This window comes from Peromyscus eremicus, chromosome 2 (genome assembly GCF_949786415.1).
Source record: "Peromyscus eremicus chromosome 2, PerEre_H2_v1, whole genome shotgun sequence".
Lineage (NCBI taxonomy): Eukaryota > Metazoa > Chordata > Mammalia > Rodentia > Cricetidae > Peromyscus > Peromyscus eremicus.
In genome coordinates, this window is record NC_081417.1 from 136,791,836 (window position 1) to 136,818,984 (window position 27,149).

A 27,149-nucleotide genomic window follows, 5' to 3' on the forward strand; every position below is an offset into this window, starting at 1 on the left:
GAAGGGCCTTTAACCTGAGGCCCCAGTTTTCAGCATCTGGAGGAGCCAGCAGCTCAGCCACACCCATCCCACTGCATCTGGTCCCTGGGAGCCGTCTGAGTTCCCCTCCAGCTCTGAGATACAGCATGTATAAGATACGGAGAGCAGTGACCAGGAGACTAGAGGGTCCTTCAGGGTAGACTCCTATCCTCCCTCCCTGTGTGCACGGTTCAGTCTCTACTGAGGCCTCTTCTAACGCTCTTCCCTGCTTTCCGCCTCCCTCATCCATCCTGAATGTACATACCGACGGAGCGTCACCAAGCCCAGCTCTGCCCTGCCCATGGCTCCCCAGTTCCAAGTCAGTATGCTGCAGCGCTTCATTGGGGCCTTTGAGACTGAGAGTTTCCTCAGCTGGCCTCCCCACCCAGCCCAGTCTCTGCTGCTCCCTGAAATGCCCCGCAGTTGACTCATGTTCCGGTCCTCCATCACTTCTGAGTGTGATCCCACCCTGGTGCCCTTGCTGTGAAAGTGACATCTGTTCTCCCAGGCACAGACCTGGCTCTGCTTGGCCTCAAGTACTGGCCTCCATATACCCATTGCCATGGCTCCCGGATTCTCTCCTGTGTCCTCCCATTCACTGTATAGAGAGGGGTGGCCAGGAATCCTCATGATTCATCCACAACTACTTCATGCCATGGGTAGCATTAATTCCCAAGGACAGGGGCTGAGACCTCCATTTCTAAGATCACCGAGGCCACTCTTCCAGCCCCAGGCACACTCCACGAGTTCCGTCAGTCTTTGTTTAAGTTCCCCAGTGATGGAGAGCAGCCCCCGTCCTGGGTGGTGGCGCAGCTGACATGGTGCTCACAGGTGGCTGTCCTGCTAGTTTTGCCCTCTCAGCCACTCATCTCTAGGGACAACGTCAAATTCTAGGGATAGTAGATAGATGACACACATGCCTTTGCTTTCCGCTCCTGTGCCCGTGGCAGGCATCAGTAATTGATCACTGGAGCACTCTTTCATCTGAGCCCACCCTGCAGCATCTATCTCCCAGCAGCCCTCCAGGCAGCTGGTACAAATTGACCGTAGCTAATACTCAAGGAAAACTCTATTATCCCTGGATGGAGGTTGGCCTGCAGGGTGCCCACCAGAGGCTCCCGGTCATGGCCACCTGGGCCTGTGAGCAGACAGCCTCTTCACTCCCGTTCTTCCATTCCCATCATGCCGGGCATCTATCAGGGCTTAGAAGAGCTTGCCGGCCTGAAGCTCCCTGCTGTTCACACACCTCTGGACAGATGTTTGCTGAGTGCCTCCTGCACCTAGCCCTCTTGCTCAGCACCCAGCCCTCTGCTCAGCATCCCCGCACTGAGCTTGGCCCACTTGAAAGAAGAGCCTCTCCAGTCCCATCTGCCCGTCTCCTCTCCTCGTGGCCTCAGTGGTCCACACAGGCAGAGAGCACGCTGAACCCCCCACCACAGCCACGGCCTCTCATTGCCTTGTTCTGTTTGCTAAGCTGGGTCAGAGCTGATCCAGCTAGCTCCAGCCGGTGGCTTTGGGAGGATTAAGGCAGAATTACCCAAGCATAATTACGTATCTTCCTGCTATCAGTTGCGCACAGCTCTCTGAGTGGGATGTTTGCTCTTGGCCTCTCTGTTTAATTGATTAGGTTTTCTGAGTACCCCCAACTGGGCCAAGGACAGAGTGGGCGTGCTGATGCCTTCCCTGAGAGAAGAGCCAAGATGAGGCCCAGCTGGGCGGTTCGCTCAGAATGCACCTGCAAGAGGCCCCGGGGCTTTAGAATGACTTATACAAAATTTATTGCATTTATTTATTCATCATGTGTGCATGTATGGAACCATGCCACTGTATACCTGTGAGGACCAGAGGACAACTTTCAGGAGTCACTTCTGTCCTCCTACCACGTAGGTCCTAGGGATCGTACTCAGGTCATCAGACTTGGTAGCATGGGCCTTTACCTGCTGAGCCATCTCATCGCCCTGGGATGACTTTTAAACCTACCTCTTCTTCCTTGACTTTAGCCTCTGACTTGATATTGGTAAGGATGCTGTGAGGAGTTTCCCATGGCGGCCAGGGTATACGCCCACTATAGAGGGGAAACCGCAAAGCCAACTGCCTCTGACCTTAGTGCAGCTCACAGGACTGCCGTTATCACCCTAAACAGCTTCCCAGGCTGGCCTGCTGCCTGTTCACCCAAAGCTCCCCCTTCTCTAAATCCACACACGTGGAGCACTTCTCCCCTCTTCCCAATGGGGGCATCGCCTGCCTTCCAGGGTGAGCGGGCCTTTGCAGGTGTCTGGCCTGGAAGGGACCCATTGAGTAAGCAGCTGTGTGCCCAGTGTCTTGTCAGGAGGAGGCCCTGGCCTAGCCTGGGACCCCGTGGCCCTTCTGTCCCTGCTGGGTATCCACTCTGTCTCCCAGCTCCCTGCAGCTCCTCTGCATTTCTCCTTCAGCTGAGCCTTTATCAGCAAGAGGAAAAGGAAAGATTCACACCTTGAAGTGTCCTCGGAGGGAGGGCAGCGGGTTGTCATCAGAATCGTTCACTCAAAACACATCCTTACGGCGACAACAGTGATGGCCTTGTTGGTGTGGAGAAAGGAAGGACTCAGTACCTGTTTTTTTTTTTTTTTTGTCTGTCCATCCAGGTTGGGGTGTGGAGTCCAGCTGACGGTCTCAACATCACTGAGGTTGCCAAAGGCCGGGGTCCTAATGTCACCGACTCTCTGACCAACAGGTCGCTCATTGTCACCACTGTGCTGGTAAGAGCCTCAGACCCTGCTGGAAAGGCTGTCTGACCTCGACGTGGCCTGGCCTGGCCATCTGACCTAAGAGACCCCTCCATCCCCCACCTGTCACATCTTGGGTACCCCTTAGGAGGCTCCCAGGAGAAAGTAGCAAAGTGGATCACAAGAAAGTAGAAATTTCCAGGAAGGTTCAGGAAGCTCCTAGAGGGAGGTTGGAACCCGGGACCTCTCCCCGTCCCCGAGGAGAAACCGTGTTTGCCATCTCACCTACCTGCACATCAGAGTCCCTGCATTCTCAGTAGGACCACAGAAGAGTGACTGCTCGTCACAGCTAGGGGACTGCCCTTCCATCTCAAGTCCCTGGGCCAAGGCCCTCCCTTCGCGTGAGCCCCTCCAGCTGAGTCGGGTGCTGTGGCCACACCAGAGAGCCCCAGGAGACGGTACACATGCCACAGTGCACACGGCTTATTAATCTCGAGAGCCGGAAGCTGCAAGCCCTCCCCTTGGATAGAGCCACATCCCATCTTCTTTTTGTGATGAGACAGTGAGTCTCATCTTTCCGGGGTACTTAGATGTGGGCAGCTCCCGCCTGCCTCCCCAGCTGAGGCCGTTTAGCCAGGGTTCTCCACGCCGTCCATTCTCCTCCTGCCCTTGTTCTCCCGACGACTCCAACCAGGGAGCGGCTCATGGACTCTCCCAGGCTCCCTGCACCTTGCAGCCTGCAGCCACTGCCCTCCCCTTACTGACATGCTGTACCCATTCTTCGTGTGCACCCGCCTCCTGGGAGACTACCATGTCACAACACTGCTCTTAGGGACAATTCCCTACTTCCCCCAGGGCTACCCTTGGAGAAAGGAGCCTTACCACAGCCAAGCAGAAGCTGACCCCTTTGAGAACAGTTCTGGCCCAAGTCAACCTTTTAGAATATAGCAACTAAATCTGTAAGACCCATACCTGGATACCTGGGCTTGTTCCTCTACACAAAAGCGATGTTGCTGCATTAGGATTAAGGAAGCCTTCCATGGATGAGGCCTGGAACCAACCATTGGGAGCTTCCCATGGTGTTTGGATGGAGGTGGCTTTCCCTACGTCCCCTCCTGAGGCAGTTCAGCCAGGCCAAACTAGATCAGCCTCCCCTCTACTGTCATGGTGCCCACCAGGCATAGATTCAGTAGTTGGGTGGTGGGCACCATGAAACAGTGAAGCAATTATAAAATACCCCCATTCTCCCAGGAATCTCAAAGACTCTGCAGTACTATACATGTTGAGGGGAATTTTAAACAATTGGTCTCATCTGCAGCCCCCAGGGTCATGGTCGCTGAGAAATCCCATTAAAGCCCATAGAGATTGAATGAGTGTTGTGGACAGGCCGCTGACAGAGCCACACAGGAAGAGAGCCAGGGAGGGGTCATCCTGCCTTTAGGGGGCGGGGCAATGAGAACCCCGGGGGTCTTCCAAATAATCATATAACCTTCTAGTCTTTAGGGATCCACTTTTTATTAAGGAGACAAATACTAAAGCTGTAAGTCAAAAAGAGCTCAACAGGAACAGGAGAAAAACTAACGTAAAAGATAAATGATAAAAATAAACAAAAAGCACCCAGGGACTTACGGGAGACTGATGAGCAATTAAAGGAATGTGGATGTGGATAAAAATAGGAAAAGATAAAGGGCAGAAAGAGGGGAGCTAAGTAGAAAGGTGGAGGGGGGATAATGAAGGTAAGGAGAGAGATAAAAAGGGAAGATATTAAGAAAAATTAAATAATTTACAGTGCTGGCTAGACAAGGTAAAAAATGTTCAAGCAAAAAAATTGTCAGAAAGCAAAGGGATGAAAGTGTGACAACGCTAAAATATAAAAGGGTAAAAATAAAATAATAAAAAGGTGGTAAAAGATTAAAAGCAGAATTGCATGAAATGTGAGATATAAATAAAACACTTTTTGCAAGGCAAGATTAAAACGAGGTGAGAGAAATATGATTTAAGAGATGAGGAGGAGAGATGATTACAGGAGCTGAGGGGAGGCCACCACCAAACAAGACTCCAAAGGGAGCATGCACTAAGGACTCCCCAACAGGATGCAAAATTCAGCCACCCTGGAAGGCCACTGGGTCACTTTTCACTGAAATGACAGCCGCTCTGTTTCAAGGGTGTGGAACTGGCTTGGTGGTGAATGCACTCAGGAGGCAGAGGCAGGTGTATCTCTGTGAGTTCAAGGCCACCACCCTGGCTACATAGTGAGTTCCAGGATAGCTGCCCACCCCACCCCACCCAACCCCACCCCACACACAAAGAGCATATTCTGAAGAGGCACAAGGTCTTTTTCTTCTCTTCTCTTTTCTTTTTTTTTTAAGAGCTGAGTCGGGCAAACAACCTATGCTCTTGACCTGTCAATCTTCACCATAGAGGCATTGGTCCTCAACTTGCTGGGCTCACTCCATCACCAGAGGTCCCATCTCCAGAACTGGCTAGCTTCCAGGAACCCCAGGAGGACAGGGGGGGAGATAAGCCCCTCTTGAGTCTTGGCTCCTAGCCTGGACACAGTTCCATCTGTCCCACTGCCCCTCAGCCTCAAGTCAGCTGGGTAGAAATGGCCCAACAGCTCTTGGGCACCTGTAGGAACAGGGAATGAGCAATAGCTAAGAGCAGAGACTTTGGGGTTGAGTCCTGGCTTCTCTGTTGACATAGTATGTGGGCCTGAGACTCGGCTTTCTTGCTCTGTGCCTGTGGCCTAGCTGATAAGGAAGACATGGAAGTGATCACACCTACTTCCTAGAGTGGAGAGGGTGGACGTTGACAAACCCATTGCGGGGTGAGTGCAGTTATTGTAATGACTGCTGTTGATCCAGGACCCGGTGAACTCAGGTTGACTACAACACACAAACCATGTATGGCCACAGACCGAGCCCCGAACTTCACCAAAGGCAGCACAGTCAGAGCGGCGATTCCTGGCAGCAGGGCACATTGTGTTATGAACTTTCAGTTGGCACTGGAACATTTTTCAAGCCCAGTGAGCTCTCCTGTGTAGACGAATTTCTAAACGGTCTTATTAATAGAAAACACGGAGCCAGATATAGGGGTGAAAACCTGAGAGATCAGGGAAATAGGGAAAGCCACAGCTAACCACACCTCGCCAACTTTGGAAGCTGCGGAGGTTAGGAAATAGGTTTCCCTATTTCCCTGATCTCTCAGGTTTTCACCCCTATATCTGGCTCTGTGCTTTCTATTAATAAGACTGTTTAGAAATCTGTCTACACTCCTGGACCTACCGGCCATCCCCCACCCCACCCCCACTGCTCCAGGTTTACACTCTGCTGTATAGTTTTAAGACTTACCACTTCCACCCAGGACCTTCTCAGAGCTCTAGCCTCTCAGACACGACGCCCCAGCTCGGCCTCTGTGTCCTCCCCTCCTTTGGCCACAGTCTGAGCTCCTGGCCCTAGGACCAGGCTAATTACCTCTCCCTGGGACAGCTACATACATCCCAGGGAGTGACTCAGCCTGGCGCTGGCTGAACTGTCCTGGTTGAAAACTTAGCCCCTTGCTTGGCTTGCCTATATGCAGGGCCAGCACCTCCTGCTGAGAGCACAGGCCCCTGCCTGTCTTGCCTTGGCGTTGTCAAGGCAACCACACTTTGAGTGATAGGCAGGTACCCTGGCACAGGATCAGAACATCAAACTGTTCTGCCCCCAGGGGACGGGGACCTGGAGGTGAGAACCCTGGATGAGAAGGGCACCTGTCTTCCTGGGATGTGGCAGGCCACAGCAGCCTGTGTGGGCTCACCAACCCCATCTCCTGCTCTCACTGTTCTAAACCTCCGGGGTTAGGTACTCAGGGTGCCTTGCCCTGAACGGACAGACAGACAGGTTCCTGACTGTGCCCTCTGGCCCCTCAGAGCACGGGGCAGATTCCCATTCCAAAGCTGGAAGCCTACCCCACCACCCTCCCTGCAGGCCCAGCCTCTCTTCTGCCTCTGCGCTTCACAGTCTCATGAAAAATGCATGCACCCAAACCTCAGCTCACACCGAAAAAGCTCACGCAGTGTGCTCCTGGGGCCCTGCTTTTGAAGGTTCAAGGTACTTTCGGCTGTAGATGTGAGTGGTAATCGGGGTGCATGTGGGTGGGTGTGAATTCTTGGGATGGGCCACGAATGGCCTCTGGGTACACACCAGTGCAGTGTGCACATTGTGACCCATATAGACTCAACTGCCAGGCAAGCTGGGCCCCAGCACCCAGGGGCCGGAGAAGGAGAAAGCCAAAGCCAGAATGTGGGCCAGGAAGACCAAGCCAGGCCAGGGGCCAGTCTGGATCCTCCCACTAGAGAAACGTGACTCTGAACGCCAGGTCTTTTCTCTGCTGCAGCAGCCAAACCATCAGGTCTAGGTTCTTGGTCTGTGTCTAAGCAGGGTCAGATAGGCAACACACAGAAGCATATGGGCCATATTGCCAGTGTGCATACATGTGCACGTGTGCATGACCGTGGGGAGACCTGGCCTAAGTCGGGGCACTCGGGCCCAGCTATCGGGTGGCTAATTCCCGAACCCTTCTCCTCTGGGGGTTGCCCCCTCTCTGCCTCCTCTTGCAACCTTCTGGCCCTGTAACTACGAGAAGCTTAGCTCTAGGCCTGGCTTCTCTATTGCTAAGTGATTGTAGCGAGCCCAGATGGAGAGCCTTGTGACAGAAAGTGGGGAAAGGTTATTTTTCTGGACCCCTGTTTTCGGTGACTTGTTGAGGAGAAATATTACCCCTGGTCCCACGGCTCTTCTCCCGGAGCAATAGGAGAGCGTGAAGTTATGAAATTGAGGGCACCTTCACTGAGCAATCGATTAGCAGCTGAGGAGCCGGTGAACTGGCTGTCTGGACATTTCCAGTAATAAATTGTGAAATAGTCCATGAATAAGTAGTCTCGGAGTTGAGAATTACCCCCTAGGAAATGTTGCTGGGCTGGAGACGCATTACTAAGGCGAGCACCATTTTAATGCCCTGGGCTTCAGCTGTTAAATATGTATGCCATCCGCAAAGCACTTCCCGAAATTAATGGCATTTTGCAGCTGCTCCGAAGGCAACGTATTTAGATGGAGATGTATAGATTCTGGGGCTGTGGTGGCTTCACAAATGAAGTGCTAATTTTAGAGGCTAAGGCCAAGGAGAGGCGTGGAGGGGGCAGGTCAGGAAGGGAACAGTCTTAGGGCTTTTCCCATATGATTCCCTCCACTCCCCCTGGTAGCCGTGATTGTTACTGTTTGATGACGTAGGTGTGGTCTCTAAGAGGGACTGGTCACTGAAGTGACAGGCCAGTCAGTACACAGGAAGAAGGCATGAGTGTGAATAGTCATAATAAGAACAATAATAGTAATATTGGCAGCTGGCATGTGCCAGGCACTAAGGGCTTCTCCCAGGTGGGTTCATCTTATCCTTATTCCAGAACAGGGTAGGTTCTGTCAAAATCTCCATTCTGCATAAGAGGGGTGGGCATCTCTCCCCATCCAGGCAATTTCCCTGGGAAAGATGATACCTTCTCTCTAATTCTTTGCCTAATTTAAATAAGGTCAGGGCCGGCAGGTCCTGTGGTGCAGCTTGTCCACTGCACAAGAGCACCCATCAAAGGAGTAGGTGGACTGACAGCCCACCCAAGCCCCATGCCCAGGGTGTGGGGGGCACTATTACCTGGGGAAGGGTCAATGTTCCCTTGCCTCCGTTCAGCCTGAGCCCTTGACCCAGGTCCACATGGGCTTCCCTCCCCCGTGTGGAGCTGCTTGTCTGGCTCCTGGCTGCGGGTAGGTCCTGAAGTCTAGGATAGGGCTAACCCAAAGGTCCATGTTTCTGTGTAATTAGACCAGAAAGCATTGTAATCAGGCTCCCTGGATGGTCAGAAGCCCCTTCAAGATGCAGACGCTCTCTGGCTCTTTCTCAGAAGACCCTGTAGGACTCCTGAAAGCTTGAGTAGACGAAACATAAGGTAGGGTGGCACAATGGGAAAGACCAGGGCAGAAGGACAGCCCACCTGCCACAGCAGGAGCCTGGATTAAGGCAATGATGGGTCTCTGTTCCTGAGGACATCCAACCACAGTCACCAGAGCCTTCCACTTCCCACCCTATCCCAGGGGTTCATGGGGGCAAGAAAAGCGCCCAGTCAGTGGGGAGAACAATGAGACACCTCTCTAAGTACATACTGTGTTATTGTGGGCGTGTGTTCCATCAGTGAATGGCTGTTGGCTAGGGGTAGGGGCGTTTAGACAAGAGCAGGGTGCCACAGTGGGTGTGGGGGAAGGTGGCTCACAGGCCAGGGCAGAGGATGGGTCAGGACTGAGGTCCAAGAGATCAAAGCAGGCAAATGGATGGCAGCTTTCAGCCTGAGTTCAGGACCTGCAAGAGCAGGAGAGTCTGAGCCTAGGGGGCAGAAAGGAAAGGAGCTCGGGGGAGTGCTGATTGGTTGGGTAGGTCAGAAACTGAACTATTTATTGTCAACTGCTGTGTGGCTTTGGGTAATATGGCGACCCTCTCTGAGTCTTTCTCTTCCCGTATCAGATGGGGATAAGACCATCTATTTTGCATGCTAATAAGACTTAAACAAAACGAACTTACGAAAGTTGAAAATGGTGCATGATACACAGTAGTAATTCAACAGATGTGGAGTTTGCAGGTGGCGGGGGAGGCGGTGGTGAGGGATTCAGATCAGCCATCCCCAGACTTCACCGTAGGGAGCTATAGGTGGGGTGGGTGCTTGAGGCCCACAGAATCCTGGACTTGCATTTTTTTCCTGGGTTCTGGGGCTTCTGGATCTTGCCACATCTGAGCATCTCCAACTGGATGCTGTCGGTTCGGTCCTCCCCATGGGCTTCCCGCCTCTTCCCCTAGTTTTTCATTTGTGGTGCAGCCAGGACTGTGTTTCTCAGTAGTCAGACAGTGCTAAGCCTTACTCTACGCCTCGCAGAGGCCTCCCAGCACCTGACACAGGACAGGCATCTCTGGACCCACAAACTGCCTTCTCGAGGACCAGCTGACCCCTGGGAGAGGCACTGCCACATTCAGAGGGAGCTACTGCTGGAGTCAGTGTTGGCTCACGGCCAGGTCTTGACGTGGGGCACTGAGGGGACCTTGAGGACAGAGCGGTGTCAGGAGCAGTGTCTGATCTGCAACAAGTCGGGAAGGCGCCGTATCTGCTGAAGGGCTTTGGCTGCGCTGCCCTCCAACTTGAGTGGACACTAGGCTCGCCACAGCTCCTGCCTCAGTGGGTCTAGTGTGAAGCCCAAGAGTGATTTCCTAACAGGTTCTAAAGTCAGGCTGATGCTGGCCTGGGACACTGAATCAGGTAGTTCCTGCCCCACCACTTGATAGCTCTGGGATCATTGGCACTTAAGTTAGTCAGCACCCGCAGAGCCCTGTCCCCTCATGCTGGGACCGTCCCTGCAGGTGCCACTGCAGGGCACCAGAGTTGGTTTTCAGAAAACGGACCTGCCCTCTCCTTGCTTCTGGGATGTTGATTCAAGCAAGCCATTTGAAATGTTTTCAGAAACAGGACTCCAGGGCCTGAGGAGATGGATGGCTGTAGGTAAAGTGCTTTGTGGTGTAAGCAGGAGGCCCGAGTTTGATCCTTAGAACCACATAAAAAGCCAGGTGTGGTGGCTTATGCTTGAAATCCCAGTGCTGGGGAGGCAGAGGCAGGAGGACTCTGGGGTGCTGAGGCTAGCCAGTCTAGCTTACTCAGCAGGCTCCAGGCCAGTGATAGACCCCCACCCCCCAACTCCACCCTCTACCCCCGCATCACAAAAACAGGGTGCATGATGGTATGTGACAGCCACTCGATCCCACTAAAGCAAAGTGAACGTCAAGGGTTTAACTCCGATTACATGAATATGTGTAACTTTCTTTTTACAGGGATTTTTTCTTTTTTTGTTAGGGTCTCACTATTATCACCCTGCCTGACCTGGAACCCTATGTAGACTAAGCTGGCTTCAGACTCACAGAGATCCTCCTGCCTCTGCCTCCAGAGTGCTAGGATTAAAGGCACAAACCACCATGTCTGGCTAGGAGAATATTAAAAATATTTTCTACGTTTAATGCATGTTAGTTTTTTTTATTATTATTAAAGTGGAAGTAATAAAAAAAAAAGTTGATGATACTTGAACAATGACACCCAAGTTTGGCCTCTGTCCTCCACATGTCCTTGCACACATATGCACATGGACCCATACACACACGTACCCAATGAACGTGTGTGTGTGTGTGTGTGTGTGTGTATGTGTGTGTGTGTGTGTGTGTGTGTGTGTACACAAGAGCCTAGACCAGGTGTGGGGCACGTGCCTGTAATTCCAGCATTTGGGAGGTGGAGGCAGGAAGATTAGGGGTTCTAGGTCAGCCTTAACTACTTAGAGACCTGGAGGTCAGCCTGAGCTACAGAGCCTACCCCCACCGCAGCCACTCTGCCTAGCACCCTCTCTCCCTTCTGTCCCCACAGGAGGAGCCCTTTGTCATGTTCCGCAAGTCCGATAGGACCCTTTACGGCAATGACCGCTTTGAAGGCTACTGCATTGACTTGCTCAAGGAGCTGGCGCACATCCTGGGCTTCTCCTATGAGATCCGGCTGGTGGAAGATGGCAAGTACGGGGCCCAGGACGACAAGGGCCAGTGGAACGGCATGGTCAAGGAGCTCATTGACCACGTAAGCTGGGGCTCGGGCCTGGAGGCCGGGCTAAGGACAGGGTGGGACATTCTAGCGAAGTGCCATTGGAACATCTGGGCACCCCCAGCAGGTGAAGATCTAAGGGCTAGGAAGATGGGGGTGAAGGGTGTGTTCTTGGGGACCGGTCAAGGTCTTGCCTAGCCTGGGCTGTCCACCTCCCAACATCCCCACTGCATATACAGATTGGGCCCTCCGATGATGGGCCTTCCCCAGGCATCTTTGGTGAGGTTGCTGTGGAGAGAATTCCTGCATCTTCTCAGCCTTTTGCTCCTTGAAGGATGTCCCAGCCCTGGGATTGAGGAACCTACACAAACATACTATCCAGCTCAAGGACATGAAAACAGATCTGTCACGTCTTCTGGTCACTGTGGGTCCATTGGTGACACAGATGACTCAAGGCGTGGGCTTAGGACTGGCCTGAAGGGGTTAGTAAGACTACACTGAGCAGCGCCAAGAGCCTGGCACTGTGCCTGGGACAGGGAAGACCTGGGGAGTAAGGAGCCATGCAGGCAGAGTGAAGGGGAAGAAGCCCATGGGAGGAGCCTGGGTTTGCAGAACATGAGGGAAAAGATGAGGAATTCATAGGCCAAGAGAGGAATTGGGGCCCTCAGCTGTGGGCACAGGCACAAGTCACCCAGCCTCTGAGCACCTTCCTCCTCAGCGAAATGTGCAGGTCACTGCAGCGCCCCCTCACCCCCAACAGGAGTGCTGGGACAGTGGTGCAGGGCCACAAGTACCTGTGTTTACGAACAGCAAACACACCCTCCCTCTTGAAGTCCAGGCTCAGGACCAGCAGATCTGAGGTTTGAAAACTAGCTTTTAGGGTTAGCATGTGTATAACCTAGGAAGTTCTTCAGTACACACACACACACACACACACACACACACACACACACACACACACCAGCTCCATGTCTTCCTTTTGCCTACAGGAGTAGCTAGTAGCTGCCAAGGCCACTAAGGAAGGTGTGGGAATATAATCAGGTACTGTGTGCCAGGCTCACAGGGCACAGATGAAAGATTCCCCACCTTCCGTCTCAGGGTCCTTAGCAGTACAGAAGCAATAGCTCTCTGGAAGAGAGCCTGCCTGCAGTTAAAGGAAGCAAGGACCAGGTCTGCCCTGGATGCTCTAGACCTGCTCTCCCCCATCCTTAGAACAGCCCACTGAGGCAGTTAGAGAGACTGAGGCAGAGGCAGCAGAGAGATAGGATCCAGGCCTCAGATACCCAGTCGTGGACTGGATTCAAAGCAAGCGAGTCTTAAAGGCGATGGGCCTAAGTGGTCCTGGACTTTGATCCCTCTAGAGAGACCACACTGGTCCAGAGCCAGGACGGAGGTGCACTCATGGCTGGCACAGTCTCCAGTGCCCTGTAGGGTCCCTGGCCTGGCAAACATGGTCTGTATGGAAGCCTGGTGGGAGGGAGCGACGCTGAAGAGCCCGTACTGATGCTGCCACGTGGTAGTTATGTGTCCCTGGACGGTCTGAATGTGTCCGTCCCCTTACCTGTAAAGGGGGATGACATGCACAGAACTTGCCTCCCAGGGGTACTGTGAGGACTCGGTTAGCAGGTGTGCCTGGTGTAGTTGGCAGAGCATCCGTCCTCGATGCCGCTGTTTTTATTTTTATCCTCACAGTTGTTCCTTGGAGACCGAGGAGGGAGTTGTTCGGGACTCCTTTTGTGTCCCCAAGCTCCGGTTTCCTGCCTCCACAGTGAGAAAGATGATAACTGTCTCCACTTTTCCCTGCCCACTGTGAAGCTAGAAAGAGACAATGGATGGGAAGGGGGTTCTGAGCTACAGGCTTCCATGTAAATGGGGAACCGTGTTGTCATTGTTATTAGTAATAACTGTAATTATTATGGAAATGAGCCAGCAGGACCGGACGCACCTTCTCCTAACTGCTCCCCCAAGCCTTGTGAGTGGGACTCTGGAGCCTGGCATTTGCAGAGGGAATATGAATGGAGAGGACAGAGCTCCTGGAAGAGGGATAGCTAAGACCACATGTAGAAGGGGCTGAACAGTCAGTCCTGCCACCACTGCGCCTTGGTGGCCCACAAACTTTGAAGAGCCGACTTTTTAAAGGGACATGATGAGAAAGGCCAGCAGCAACCAGACCCTCAATGCCCCTCTACTGGGGAACCACTGGGAACCTCATCCAAAGCCTCCGTCCTGCTGGGCAGTGCTTTGGAGGTCCAGTACCCATCAAGGCCAGGAGCCTGGATGGGACATGCAGGGGACCTTGTTAAACCCAATTCCCTACAATTGATGAGCCTGTTAATCCTAGCTTGGTGCCATTTTTAATAACATCATAACCATTTATTAGTGTCGTCAGATAATTAGTCTTCTCACTAGCTCATAGAGAGCGTGGTAAAGACTTGGCAATATTATTACTTCCTTATTAGGGATCCGAATGGCAGTGTAAAGATGATGGATTCTCACCTCTGGAAATATCTGCCCCCCTGAGGTCCATTTGGAGGTCCTGGGCAGACCCTCCAACCAACAGAACTTAAAGCATCCTTCCCTGACACTCTGCTAGCCTCTGGTCCCTGCCACATGGCTATTCAAGGAGCTGGCACTATGGGAGGTGGGCACCAGGAGCACGCAAACCCCTCCTGCAGACACACTCCCCTCCCCTGAGTTTCTGTTAACCACACAGCAGCAAATGCTATTCAATCGCAGTCTCCTCTGACCTCTCCATCGCCGCTACCCGCTCCCTCTCATCCTCTCCCAGGTGTCTCTGCTCGCCTCCCTGCCTCCCATGACAACTCTAGAATCCGATGGAAATAGATTCAGATTCCAGGCTGGGAATTTCAGCTCACACGAGAAGAGTCCTCCTACTCCGTCCTAGCTGTACCAAGTACAGCCTCCCCATCTAATGTGTCTGTGCTCAAACATGGTGGCAGTGGGAGAAGTAGCCCGTTAGCCATGGTCATCCTGCTAGACAAGATGTAACCAAGCCCGACTAGGACCTCAACCCTTCCCACCTGACTCTAAACAGGAAGTCTTGGAAGCTGACTGACATCCGTCCAACTCATAGGGAACTGAGGCATACAGTAAAGTACCACTCTGCTTGGAATATTGCTGTTTTCTTACACCAGGAACCCCCACCCGCCATCTAGAGCTTCCATGGCCTGCTACAGGTACCCAGGAGCCTACTTGGGAGGTGTGAAGGAAAAGCCCAAGAAGGGAGAGCCCAAAGCCAGTGGAGGGCCACAGATGGAGAGAAAGATGAGATATTATTAGCCTTGAGAACTGAGTTGTTTAATGTTTTTCCCATTCTGGGGATGGATCCTGGGCCCTTACACATGCTAGGCAATTATTCTATCACTGAGCTACATACCCAGCCAAGTTATTTGACTTTGAGAGCTACAGAGCACCAGTAGGGGATGTGGAGCCAGAGGGTAACATCAGCCTGTCTCTAGAGGAACAGTTCTCCACTCTTGAGTCAAGCTGGAGCCGGCCTGGGCGTGTGGCTGAGGCCTGGATGAGAGGGGAGGGTGCAGGGGGAAGGAGGAGCTGGAGGCCCATTGAGGAGCCATGAAGGATGCAGGCTGAGAACTGGTGAATGGAGGGGTCGGGGATGGGTGGTGGTGAAGGACCAGGCAGTGGATTCTAGCGTGGACCTCTGGGGAGACACTGGTTCTTTCTCCAAGTTTCGGGCCTCCTAGAGAAGTCACTTGATGCATGTTACGACCCTATTCTCAGCAGGTGGCTAGCCATAGGCTATGAGGAGGGAGCCAGATCACAGTGAAGGGGGAGACTGCCGAGGATGCCTAGCCTGGCAAGGAGGAGAACCAGGAGAGTGTGGGTAGGGAGGTCACTGAGACCAGGCTCACGCCTGAGATGTATAGCGTGAGTTTTCCCTGGTTTGTAGATAAGCTTACACCAAGACAGGGGACAAAGAATGATCATGGGTGACCTTGATACATCACCATTCCCTTGTGAAGAAATAGCCATGCCCAGACGTCCCCTCTACCCACCTATCGCAGAGTATAGCCAGGGAAAGTGGCACAGCCAGGAGGGTCAGTCCTCTGCTGGACTCTTCAGACAGAAGTCCCTGATGCACTCAGCTTGGCCAGTGCCCAGCACTTGGATGCAAAGCAGGCATTGGTGAATGAAAGACTCAGAAGTGGGCATGAACTGCTCACCCTGCCCAGACAAATAGCTGTGGGTCATGACTCCGCTTCACATCCAAAATATACATGAGGAAGGTCTGGTGTCAAAGCTGTGACCTCATCACGTAATGGGTCCATTGTTTTCCTACTAGTGTTGGACCCAAGCCCTATTCTTGTGTCCAGAAGAAGCTCTGCCCAACCTACCTCATTCAGGCTGGGCAGATGCCCTTGAATGCAAGGCATGCTGGGAGCTCTCCTGGGGTGGGTCAGAATGTTTCGGGGACAGGGCGGTTAGGGCAGGGGAAGCCAGTGGTGAAAATGGACTGTTGTCATGGCAGCAGATTGCCCAGAGCTAGACCTAAAGAGTATTGGAGAAGTTCAAGAGGTTGTCAGAGTAAATATGGGGAGGAGCAGGGGGTAGGCGGGTAAGGGAGGCAGGAAGGATGTAGTGTCCCGCTGAGATTTCCCATAGAACTGTCAGCTCTAGAACCCAGCCTAGGAAGAGGCCTGCAAAAGGGTCAGACGAACAGGTGCCAAGGAGGACCAGGCACAGGACAGCTTCATAGACAGAGGGAAATAGGTCCAGTGGCTGAGACAGGAAAGGTCCCCTGCAGGGGATCATGGGCCTGTTCATCCAGCCAAAAGATCTTCAGTGCCACTGTCACCTTGGGCTCGTAGAGTGCAGAGCCGCACAAAGGCCTGCCGTTACTTATCTAGGGAGGGAGACGCCGAAGAAGATGGAGTCAGGCAAGAGAAGCTCCAACTGTGAGGATGCATTAGTTATTTTTCTCATCACTGTGACGAAATACTTGACCTTTGGGGCTCATAGCTCGAAGGTGTCCACCATGGCAGGGATGACATGGCATCGGGAGCTCGGGGAGCCACACAGCTATCCCAGGCATAGGAGAGACCACTGCCAGGCATTCGCTGCCTAGGAGGCCTGTGCATGCCCCACAGATGGAGGGCTTGACAGTTGACATTTGGGAATTTTCCGGAACCTGTGCCCCATCTAGTTAGATTTATGTGAACTGTTCAGAATGCCAGTTCTGGGGTTACTGGTGGGCACAGTGCTCACTGTCAACATTGGCAGCTGGCTCAGGGTGTCACAGCAGACACCATCCACGACTCAGTGCACTTCTGAGAGCATCATCGTGTTGCATCTCAGGAGGGGCTTGCTGAGTGGCTTTTTTTGAAGCCTTCCAGTGTTCACAGTGGTCAAGCCATTTGGTAAATATCGCCTGAAGCCTCCTGCTAGATGCTGTGGATACAGGAGTAAACACAGGCAAGGTCCTCCACCCTCCAGCCTCAGCATCTTGCATTCTAGCCTGGGAAATGGGTAGTAGACTCTGAACGGATAACTGGATGTGCGTCTCCAGCCACAGGAAGTGTTCATCTCTAAGCAGGAGGTGGGGTTGAGTGTCCAGCCAGGCTGATGCTGCGGATGCGAAGGCAGCTGATCAGGAGAGCTTCTCTGGCTCCCAGACAGGTTCTGTGGACTGAAAGAGTGGGGAGTTGCTGCGACCCGTCCTAGAAAGCCCTAGAGCTGTGGTTCTCAACCTTCCTAATGCTGCAACCCTTTAATATAATTCCTTATGTTGTGGTGATCCCCAACTATAAAATTATTTGTGTTGCTACTTCATAACTGTCATTTTGCTACTGTTATGAATCATAATGTAAATATTTTTGGTGATAGAGGTTTGCCAGTAGGGTTGCAGCCCACAGGTGAGAATCACTGCCCTAGAGGAAGGTCCGAGAGACTCAGGCAAGGCAGAAGGAGGTCATTGCTGCCCTCTTGACCAGCCGTAGTTAGATTAACACAAGGAAGACATGAGGTCATTTCTGGTCCCTGGTGCACAGACTGTGGTAATGAATAAGGTGAAGGAACACAGGACTTGGGAGGCAATACTCTGCAGAAGTCATGGCCACAGGGCTGTGAGCATTGCTCTCCCAGCCTCCAGGTGTGAAAGGAGTAGCAGCTGACAGAGACACACTCTCACTGCCTGGGTTGTATGCTGTCCCTTACCTCCCCAGAACCAGTCCTTGCTTCTGGCCCATGTGCCTGAGTCCCAAGCCCTGTTTGCGAGGCCAGGGAGGCCTCTACCCAAGCCTGTCCCCAGCCCTGAACCAGCACACTTCAAAGCAAGTCATGATGCACTCTCACCTAGAGGTGGGTCGGGCAGGTTGGAGCAGTAAAAACAGACAGCGCTGGACAGCATTGCAGATGAAGATTGTCTGTGGTGGGATCCATTGCGTGGTCAGGGGAGAGGAACCAAGTGCAGGGTATCCCATCAGGGCCAGCACAGAGGCAAGAGTTCCCACTCCGGGGAGATGCAGCAAATGTTCAGAGTCAATTTGACATCAGGAGAAGTATGCATGCTGAGTGGGGAAACAGAGACCAGGATCAATCCATTAGACTGGGGGGAAGGGCAAAGTAGGACCTTTGGCAGGTAGATCTTTCATTATTTTGTTTACAATGAGAGAGAGAGAGAAAGAGAATGGGGAGGATTGAGTGTCTGGATGTGTGTGGATGTGTCCATGCACACGCTCATGCATGTGCGCACACTGTGTATGTGGTGGTGGTGGTGGGGTGTCCTGGGGATCAAACTCAGTTGGGTGCGTATTCTAATGTTCGTTTTTCCTGGACACTCCACCTTATGTTGGGCTTTGCACTAATCCTGAGAGGTACGGCAGGGAGGGAAACAAGCTTAATCCTTGCCCTCCTGGAGTTTGTATACTGATGGGAAAACAGAGATAAACAATAGCTTGCAAAGAAAAATTCTGTTGTGATCAGAGCGGCAAGGAGCAAGTAGTAAGGAGAGCTGTGGGATGTATAATGGGAACCCGACTTACCTCAAAGAGATGGGGGGTCACAACTCCATCCCCCTTGGGCTCTGCTAGGGCAGGTCCCACCCTGTCTGGGTTGATACCATTATCAGGACTTGTGGAGTTTGGGGAGAGGACTTCAAGTGACAGAAGATGGGTCATCTATCCCAGGCTCTAGTGACTGTGAGGCAGGCTGGACCTGCCATTCTTCCTGATAGACATTGGCACAGGATGGAGCCCACGGGGCAGCAGGAATGGGGCCTCCCGGGCCTTGGAATGGTATACACATCATTGCTCAGTCAGTCATCAAGGCTGCCGTCAGTTCTGAAAGTGGACAGGTGGATCATGGACCCTGGCAGCTCTCCGGGTCTGTACAGATATGCGGGGACTCAGAAGATGTTTTGTCAGGTTGCTCTCCATGCTCTTCGAGAGGTACCTTGTTTTCCTCAGCCTGGATGGAAAGCATCTAGTTAGGGAAACAGCACTTGAGAGACAGTGCAGTAGCTGAATTCTGAGAATGCCCTGTGTGAATCAAGTTTTTCATCGCGGTGATAAACAGAGAAGCACATTGCTTTAAAAGTCTGTATTGTGTGGATGTGTGTGCACGTATGGCTGCTGGCACTCTCAAGCTGTCAATGTGCATGTGGAAGTCAGAGGACAACCCGGGATGCTGGTCCCACCTTCCACTTCGTTTGAGACGGTCTCTTGTTCACTGCTGAGTACACTCAGCTGGCCCATGAATTTCCCAGGATTCTCCTATCTGTCCTTTCCATCCCACGGGAGGAGCACAGGGATTGTAGATGTGTGCTACCATGCCTGGCTTCCTGTGGGCTCTGAGGCTTCAAACTCAAGCCCTGGTGCTTGCATGGCAAGTACTTGGGAGAAACACTTTAGTGGGGGATTACAGCTTCAGAAATTTCAGCAGCTTGGTCAGCTTGGCCCACTCCTGTTTGTCTGTGGTGAGAAAGGGCATCTTGGCCACAAAAGCATGGAGCAGAGGCTCCTGCTAAACAGAAAGCAGAGACAAACGCCCTTCATAGGCACACCCCCAGAGACCTACTTCCTTCAAGGCCTCCCTTGCTAATAACTCTATTAAAGTGTGACTCTGTCAATGGATTGGTCCATTGATATGTTCAAGGCACTCATTATCCAGTCATGAGGATCTTGATGACTAGATCCACCAACTGGGGACAAGCTTTCAACATATGGACCTTTTTGGGGATGCTTCATATCCAAGCAGGAACACCCAATACCAGAGACATTTGAGGGAGGGAGCAGACAGACCTCCCGGGACCAGTCAAGTCCCTTCATGGTTATCAGAAAGGGCTTGTCATGGGTGGTTTTCTTGGGAACTGTAGAGGCAGAAGAGGGATCTGAAAGGCTTTAGGACTCCAAACCCCATCAAGTGCTACAAAAGGAATCCCAGCGAAGCCCCAGTGACAGACGTAGTCAGAGGCCAAAGTAAAATTCGAGTATCTAGGAATGCAGCATAGAGCTTAGGACAGGACCCACTGAGCACAGGCAGCAGGGCTGAGAGCAGACAATGGAAGGAGCTCCGTTCTCCACACAGTCTCTAAGTGACGGCTGTATTAGTTTTCGTGCTATAACAAATGATAGCCAACCAGGTGCCGTAAAAACACAGAAATTTATCCTCCTATGGGAGAGAAATGAGAAACCGGGTGTCAATAGAGGCTCTGAAGGTGAATGGGCTCCACGCTCCCAGGTTCTGATGTGGCCAGCTACCCTTGGTGCTCCTTGACTTGTGTCTGGGCTGTCCCCACCTCTGTCTCCATTGTCACCCTCCTCCCTGTGTGTATCTGTGTCTCCTCTTAGAAGGGCACCAGTTGTTGGGAGGAGGCCATCCTAATTCAGTATGATGCCGTCTTAACTTGGTGGCTTTGTTCTGCAAGAATATTATCTGCAAGACCTTATTCCAAATTAGCTCACAGTCACAGAATTGGAATGTAATTAAGGCTATATGCCACTGCCGCATCACCCCGCTATACTTGGCTTGTACAACCGTGTGGTAAAATGTTGGGTTTTAAAGTCATAATGAATCGGGTCCTAGAACTGGCTCAGTCACTCACCAGCTTGAACAAGTATCCTGCCTGCTCTAGCCACCAAATCAGACATCTAAAATGTGGTGATGCCTGCTGCCTCCTGGGGCTCTCGGGAGGAATTCATGAGGCACTTGACGACGCTTGCCCTGTGATGATGGCAGCTCTTAATACTTTAATATAACAGTTGACTGTCTGGGCAGGCAGGCAGGCACACTGAGAGAGCATAGGGTATGGAATCCAGTGGTGACTGTACTGGAGAATCCAACAGGAAGTGCCAACAGAACACCAAACCCAGGGAGTGAGCAGGGGCCCTGGGGACTAGACCTTAGTCTCCAAAGAAGACTTCTTGTCCTAAGGAAAGGCCAGTTGGTGGCACAGTGCCAGCACTAAGACCATGACATCTATCCCATTCTTAGCCTGATGGGAGGTGGCCCAGGTTTTATTATAGGAACAAGTTCAGGGTCCAGACTGAAGTCAGGAGTACTGAATATCAAGGGCCAAAATACAGACCTGGAGTTGGGTAATCATGCCATCCATGTAGGATCTGGGGCTATAACCAAGTAGACAAGACCAAATGGCTTCATACGTGGAGGGGAGGTTGAGCAGGGCTGGATTGGGTGCCTCTCAACAGAACTTTGGCTAGTGGAAAGCTACCTATAGGGATAAAACCACGTCCTTGGAAGGCCTCCTGCCTGGCCTAGATGTTTAGAAGATATACAGAAAGGAAGTTAGTAAGACAGGAGATGAACAATATCACCTATAAGACGGTGAAGGTATCGGGGGACAAGTCAAAGTTTGGTTTGGTTTGGTTCAAGGTCATGATTTTTGTAACATGAGAGGAACGAACAAACTTCTCCAAGCCTCAGTTTCCCTCTGTAATAAAATGTGGGGTTGGAGCAGATGTTCCTGAAGGTCTCTCGTCCAGCCCTGACAGCCTGTGATTTCATGAATCACGCTGGAAGAAGTATGCATGAGTGGGAAGAGCCGCCAAGACTGGGCCTTTCATTCTGAGTAATGAACCGAAACCGCGAAGGCTTGACATCTGTTCCAATCTTTCAAGGGAAGTTGGACAAAATAATGCCTTTTTCAGGGAAATCGTTACCAACAGTGAAATATAGTATTTTCTGCCTAAGCCAAAAATGAAGTGGAGAATGCCAGCTTTCTTGAAGCCCAAGGGAGAACACTCATCTGAACTCCCAGAGAAGGTCACGTTGGCCAATTACCTTGCTGCCGTAGGCACAGAGTGCCATGGACGTCTCTGCTGCCCAACCCCATTAGAGCCAGAAAGCAGGAAGAGTGGAGGGGAGATGCTGAAGGCCCTGAGAAAGACCGCTCCGGAGCCTGTGGCTGACTTCTTCCCCAGCCCCTGGGACATTCTTGCAAAATAAGCATTGTGCACCAACACCTTGATCTCATGCATCTTGCTGTCAGAAGTCCAAGGAGGATCCTCCACCACTGACTTAGAGGTTCTGTCTAAGAAGCCACTGCAAACCCAGAGGCCATTCCCAGAGACCAGCCAGAGACCAGGGCATTCTACCTTTGGAGTCAAACAGAGCCTACCAATACAGCGTCCTCTGAAGGGACTAGGCTAGGGGAGGCAGGAATCTAGACTCAAATACCACTACATCCCTCTCACACCATCGTTGTAGACGATCCTAGAACTTCAGGACTGTAGGAGGCCCTCAGGGCACTCACCTCAACTCATGTGCTACCCAGGAATCACGTCTCTATCTAAAACAAGAACTCACTGTACCAGGTCTCTGGCTCATTCTTGTATCCCAGCTAGGCCAGTGTCTGAGCATAGTATGTCTTGATCAAGTATGTACTAGACAGTCTAATTAGAATGTCCCTGAGCATTCTTCCCCCCGTCCATCTGTTCATGCCCTGAACTGAGAGGGGTCCAGTAGCTAAGGTAGCTGCCCTGTCCCTCTTTCTGTGCCTATAAAGCCAGGCAAGTTCTAACTCACACACTCAAAAATCTATAAAAGTATAGGCTTCAGTGTAATGGGTCTTTTCCATAGCTTCACCCTCCCTTTATCCCCTGGGGGTTGATTTGTTTCACACTTATTTGTCTGTTTGTCTATTGCATCCGTGCATGTGGGTACATGCTCATGTATACATGTCATGTCTCACGTTTGGAAATTCAAAAACAACTTTTGGGACTTGGTTCTCTCCTTCCGCCATATAGGTTCTAGGGATCCAACTCGGGTCATCGTTAATCTTCCTGGCAGGTGCCTTGTACTCCATGGGCTATCTTTCCTGGATTTTGAAGTTTACCAAATCCTTGGGCCCCGAGTATCCCTGTTGGGGAGTAGAGGTGGCATTAGAATGAGAAACACTGGGGATCCCAGTATCAGAGTATCTCCTAGTTCCTCCAAGCCTGGGGTACTTACAGAGTGGTCTAGACTAGGATTTCACACATATTAGCCTTCTCTCCTGGTGGGATTTCTATTGAAATACTTGTTCCTATTCTGAGATAAGTAGAGTCTGAGTTACTGCTGATATATGATAAGTGATTTGATTGATACCCATGTTCCCTACTAGACCTTAAGAGCCACGAGAGCAGAAACTGTGCCTGTGACAGCTCTGTCTCTCTAGTTCCTGATGGATCTCATAAAATAGTGGGTGGGTGGAAAGATGGGTGGGCTGGTGGATGGATGGACGGCTGATTGGTGTCTAGGTTGGTAGATATATGGATAAACAGATAGATGGTGGATAGATAAATGGATAAGTGGGTGATGGGTGGTCAAGTAGGTGGGTAGACAGAAGAATGGATAGAGGGATAATGGATAGATGGATAAATAGATGGGTCGGTGTGTGGGTGGATGGGTCAGTCCAGCAAGTGGCTGCCTTAGAGGCATTGCCTTGGCAGAGTCTTTCAGAAGCATGCTCCTTCCTGGCTAAGAAGGGTCTTCACTGCTGGCCTTAGCATCCCTCTTCCCCTCAGTTGTGCCCATGTATGGAAGGGAAGTGATACCTTGATTCATAATTGAGACACAAATACCCACAGGAGCCTAAGAGGCAGCCTTTTCCAGGGAAGCACTGCTAAATATTGCAGAGTCTAAGGAGGGGCTTTGAGATGAGGAGAGAACAGTGGGTCGGCCACAGCCCTAGCATGCGAGGAACCCCGTGAGTATGTGTATAAGCAGATGCATGCTTGCTGACATGCAGCCATGCACACTGAGCAGTGCAGACCTTCCCTTGGGAAAGAGCGAGTTTCGTGAGAATCGAGAATTTAAGACTGCCAGGGAGGGATCTCAAAGAGGCAGCATGTGTGAAATAATATGAACAATAGGAAGAATTAGACAAGGAGAGGGGACTGTGGGCCAACCGCGGAGGCGAAGAAAGGGGCATAGGAACAGGACAGTGTTTAATGGGCCCTTGTGTTATGAGAACCACAGATAAGATGCAGAGGGAGGATTTTTAAATTTTTAATCAGGAAAACCTCAGACCAAATTTCAGAACACCCCTCCTTAAATTTGCGATGCAATGTCCTGTATTAACATATCTCTAGCCTTCCCTCTCCTGCCTCCATGTTAACCCCTGCTAGTGAGGCCTTGGACTTGCTCATTCGGTTTCTTGTCCACCCACACCCTCTAAGGAGGGTGCTTTTGTTTGTTTTGTGTGTGTTCTGTGTAGTGGATGTGTGTACATGCTTGTGTGTGTGTGTGTGTGTGTGTGTGTGTGTGTGTGTGCGCGCGCGCGCGCGCGCGCCCATGTGTATCAATAGCAGTTGTCTTCTTCAATAACACTCCACTTTATTTTATGAGACGGGATCTCTCTTTGAACCTGGAGCTGACCAACCAGCTAGACTAACTAGCCAATGAGCTCTGGGGCCTGGTTATGGACTCTCTTGGTGACCAGCTTTTTACATGAGTGTTGGGGATTCAAACTCAGGTCCTCATGCTGGCACGACAAGCATTTGGCTGACTGAGCCATCTCCTCCGTTCCCAAGGAGACCATTATCTTTGTCTAAGTAGCTTTGGAGCAGGTTTTAGGATCCAGGGACCATCCTGGGTGGGCTAAAGTGGTCAGGAAGTGATTGGGAGGGGGAAGCTGAGTTCATTCGACACAGTGCCATCTTGAGAAGGGACCTCATAGGTATTCATTCTCTCTATGCTTTTGTCCCGGTCCTCTTCTTCATACATCAGCTCTTGAACAACAAAGCTTAAGTTGTCCTGTATTACTGTATGTACATCCTTGTCTCCCCCACACCCTGGACACGGCCCAGCCACAGGAGTCAGTCAGTGTTGAAACTGAGCTGTGAATAAGTGGGCTGCAGAGAAGTTTCAGTCAAAGGCCTGTGTTCTGTCCCCAGAACCCATGTGGGGGAAAGGGCCAGGTGTGGGGGCAGTGCCAGGGAGGCAGAAACAGGCAGAGCCCTGGGGTTTGATTGCCAGCCAGCAATACCCTACTGAGGGAGTTCCAGGCCAGTGAGAGAGTCTGCCTTAGAAAATAAGGTCAGGGCTGGGGAGATAACTCAACTGTTAAAGGCTAAGGCTCACAATCAAAAAATCAGGTCAGTTGAAACTGAGAAATGACACTAAGGTTGTCCTCTAGCCTCCACACTTACACGCACATACACACGTGCGCATGAGCGTGCACTCACACGCACACTGGGCATACACAGGGAGCGGTTAAGTCACCGTGGACAACTGGCACCCCTTCCATCCGCGATCCGTGAGGGGGGTTCTCCATCACCTCTAGCCCAAGGTTTTGCTCATTGTCTGTCTGCCTGTGGTCTTGTTACAGAAAGCAGACCTGGCCGTGGCTCCCCTAACCATCACCCATGTCCGAGAGAAGGCCATCGACTTCTCTAAGCCTTTCATGACCCTCGGAGTGAGCATCTTATACCGCAAGCCCAACGGCACCAACCCCAGTGTCTTCTCCTTCCTCAACCCCCTCTCCCCGGACATCTGGATGTACGTGCTCCTCGCCTACCTGGGTGTCAGCTGTGTTCTCTTTGTCATCGCCAGGTAAGGCTGTGCCTTGGCCGAAGCTCTGGGCCAAGCTGGAAAGCACAGGAAGCTAAGCGAGTGTCGTCCCGTCCGTCCGTGTGTCCCGTCCCGTACCCCCCCCCCCCCCCCGGCTCAGAAGGCCCAAGGTCTGGATGACTGTGGCACCTGACATTCTCTTCCTCCCCGTCGCTCCGATCCTTTATCCCTTCAGGGGATGTTCCATGACTCCCTGGGCGTGAATCATCCACTCGTCCCTCTGGTCCATGTCCATGACTCAGTTATGGTCATTGCACCCACCCTGGTGCCCAGAACGGGCTGGGAGAAGCCTGACCATTGCCCAGGATAGCACCACCTGAGCCAGGCACCTTAGGATGGCAGACCAGACCCAAGGGCATTGCATGGCCTATTGAGTGGCTTAAAACGTGGAAAAACAAGTTGTACCTAAGCCGTCCACACAGCAGGAGAACCAGTCGCCACCAGCTGTGCGCATGCCACATGCAGAAACATGGCACACACGCATGCATGCCCGGGATCCATGCTTATGCACCGCCTCATTCACATGTGTGCCTCATGTGTGAGAATCCACGCTTGTACCGAGGCTACCCTTGTTGTGTTGTTCATTGGAAACAGATGAAGTACACCCTTGCTGGTGGTTATTGGAAATGGGTCACGAGGGAAGCAGATTTAGCCCATGTTTATCAAACGCTCAGTGTTAGCCAAGCACCCTGTTCTGCACCTCGCCACCTTTCCGTTTTCTCTGGCAGCCTCCCTTAAAGACACCCAAAACCCACTGAGGCCATACAGCGATAAGTGACACATCTAGGATGCAAACTTAGTGTCACTGAGGGTTTGTCTGTGTCACTGAGGGTTTGTCTGTGATGCATGCCTCTGGCCACTGCTTGGCCTCCCGCCTCAAGCTCCCCAGCCCCTCACAGATGAGCTCTCTGCCCCTCGCTCCAGGCCCCACCCTTGCCTCGGCTCTGGGTCCTTTTTTCTCTAAAGCCTGACATGGTGCAAAGAGAAACTTCTCTGGAGAGGCAATTTGAGATCCAAGGACCTGGTGTTTCGCCTTTTTCCTCTAGAGCTTCCTTTGAAAGCCCCCCTTTCCCTCTGCACCCTCCACTCTCCGCCCCCTCCCACCCAGAGAGAGACCAAAGGGAAAATGTGAGAGGCGAAATCACCCAGCCTCCCGAGCCTTTTGCTGCAGAGCGGAGTGCTGCAGCAGCTGTCCTGCCTCCTCAGCCCGGCCAACAGCGAGCGGCACAGAGAGACCTTCATCACGCCTCTCGTCACTAATGGTCTAACAAGCCTTTGAAAGCGGCGCTGCTCTCTTGTGCTCTCAACGTAATTTTCTCGAAGCTCCAGTGGCCTCTCAGCCACCCATCCCTCCAAGACAGGAGCATTTCCAGCATTAGTTCTGTCTGTTTGATGTGTCTCTTCCCCCCTCGGATATGAGCCGTCTATCCGTTGCAGGCAGCGGGGGTATATATGTCCAGCCTCTCCCTCCTGGCTAGGAAGACAGGAGGAGTGCCCCGCCCCCTCCCCAAACACACACACACACACACACACACACACACACACACACACACACACCAACGCTAGTCTGGGATGCTTAGGAAAACTGAGGTTTTCTACAGTGGCCAGGATGCCATGAGCGTACCCTCAGAGGAAGGAGAGGGATGAAATTCTGGGCTGTAGAGCTGACAAAAGGCATCTATGTGCACTGGTCACCCCCATGGAACACTTGCACAGCATGACTCACAACCATCGTG

At 52.0% G+C, this 27,149-nt stretch overlaps 1 protein-coding gene across 2 annotated transcripts in view; it reads left to right on the forward strand.

Annotated features, from left to right (window-relative positions):
• Grik3 (glutamate ionotropic receptor kainate type subunit 3) overlaps window positions 1–27,149 on the forward strand; it is a 218,546-nt gene that overhangs the window by 171,326 nt on the left and 20,071 nt on the right. For both annotated transcript variants that reach the window (XM_059256111.1, XM_059256112.1), the window contains exons 9-11: window positions 2,643–2,756; window positions 11,197–11,400; window positions 25,172–25,395. In XM_059256111.1, coding sequence (XP_059112094.1) covers window positions 2,643–2,756; window positions 11,197–11,400; window positions 25,172–25,395 — 542 coding nt within the window. The remainder of the gene's footprint in view (window positions 1–2,642; window positions 2,757–11,196; window positions 11,401–25,171; window positions 25,396–27,149) is intronic.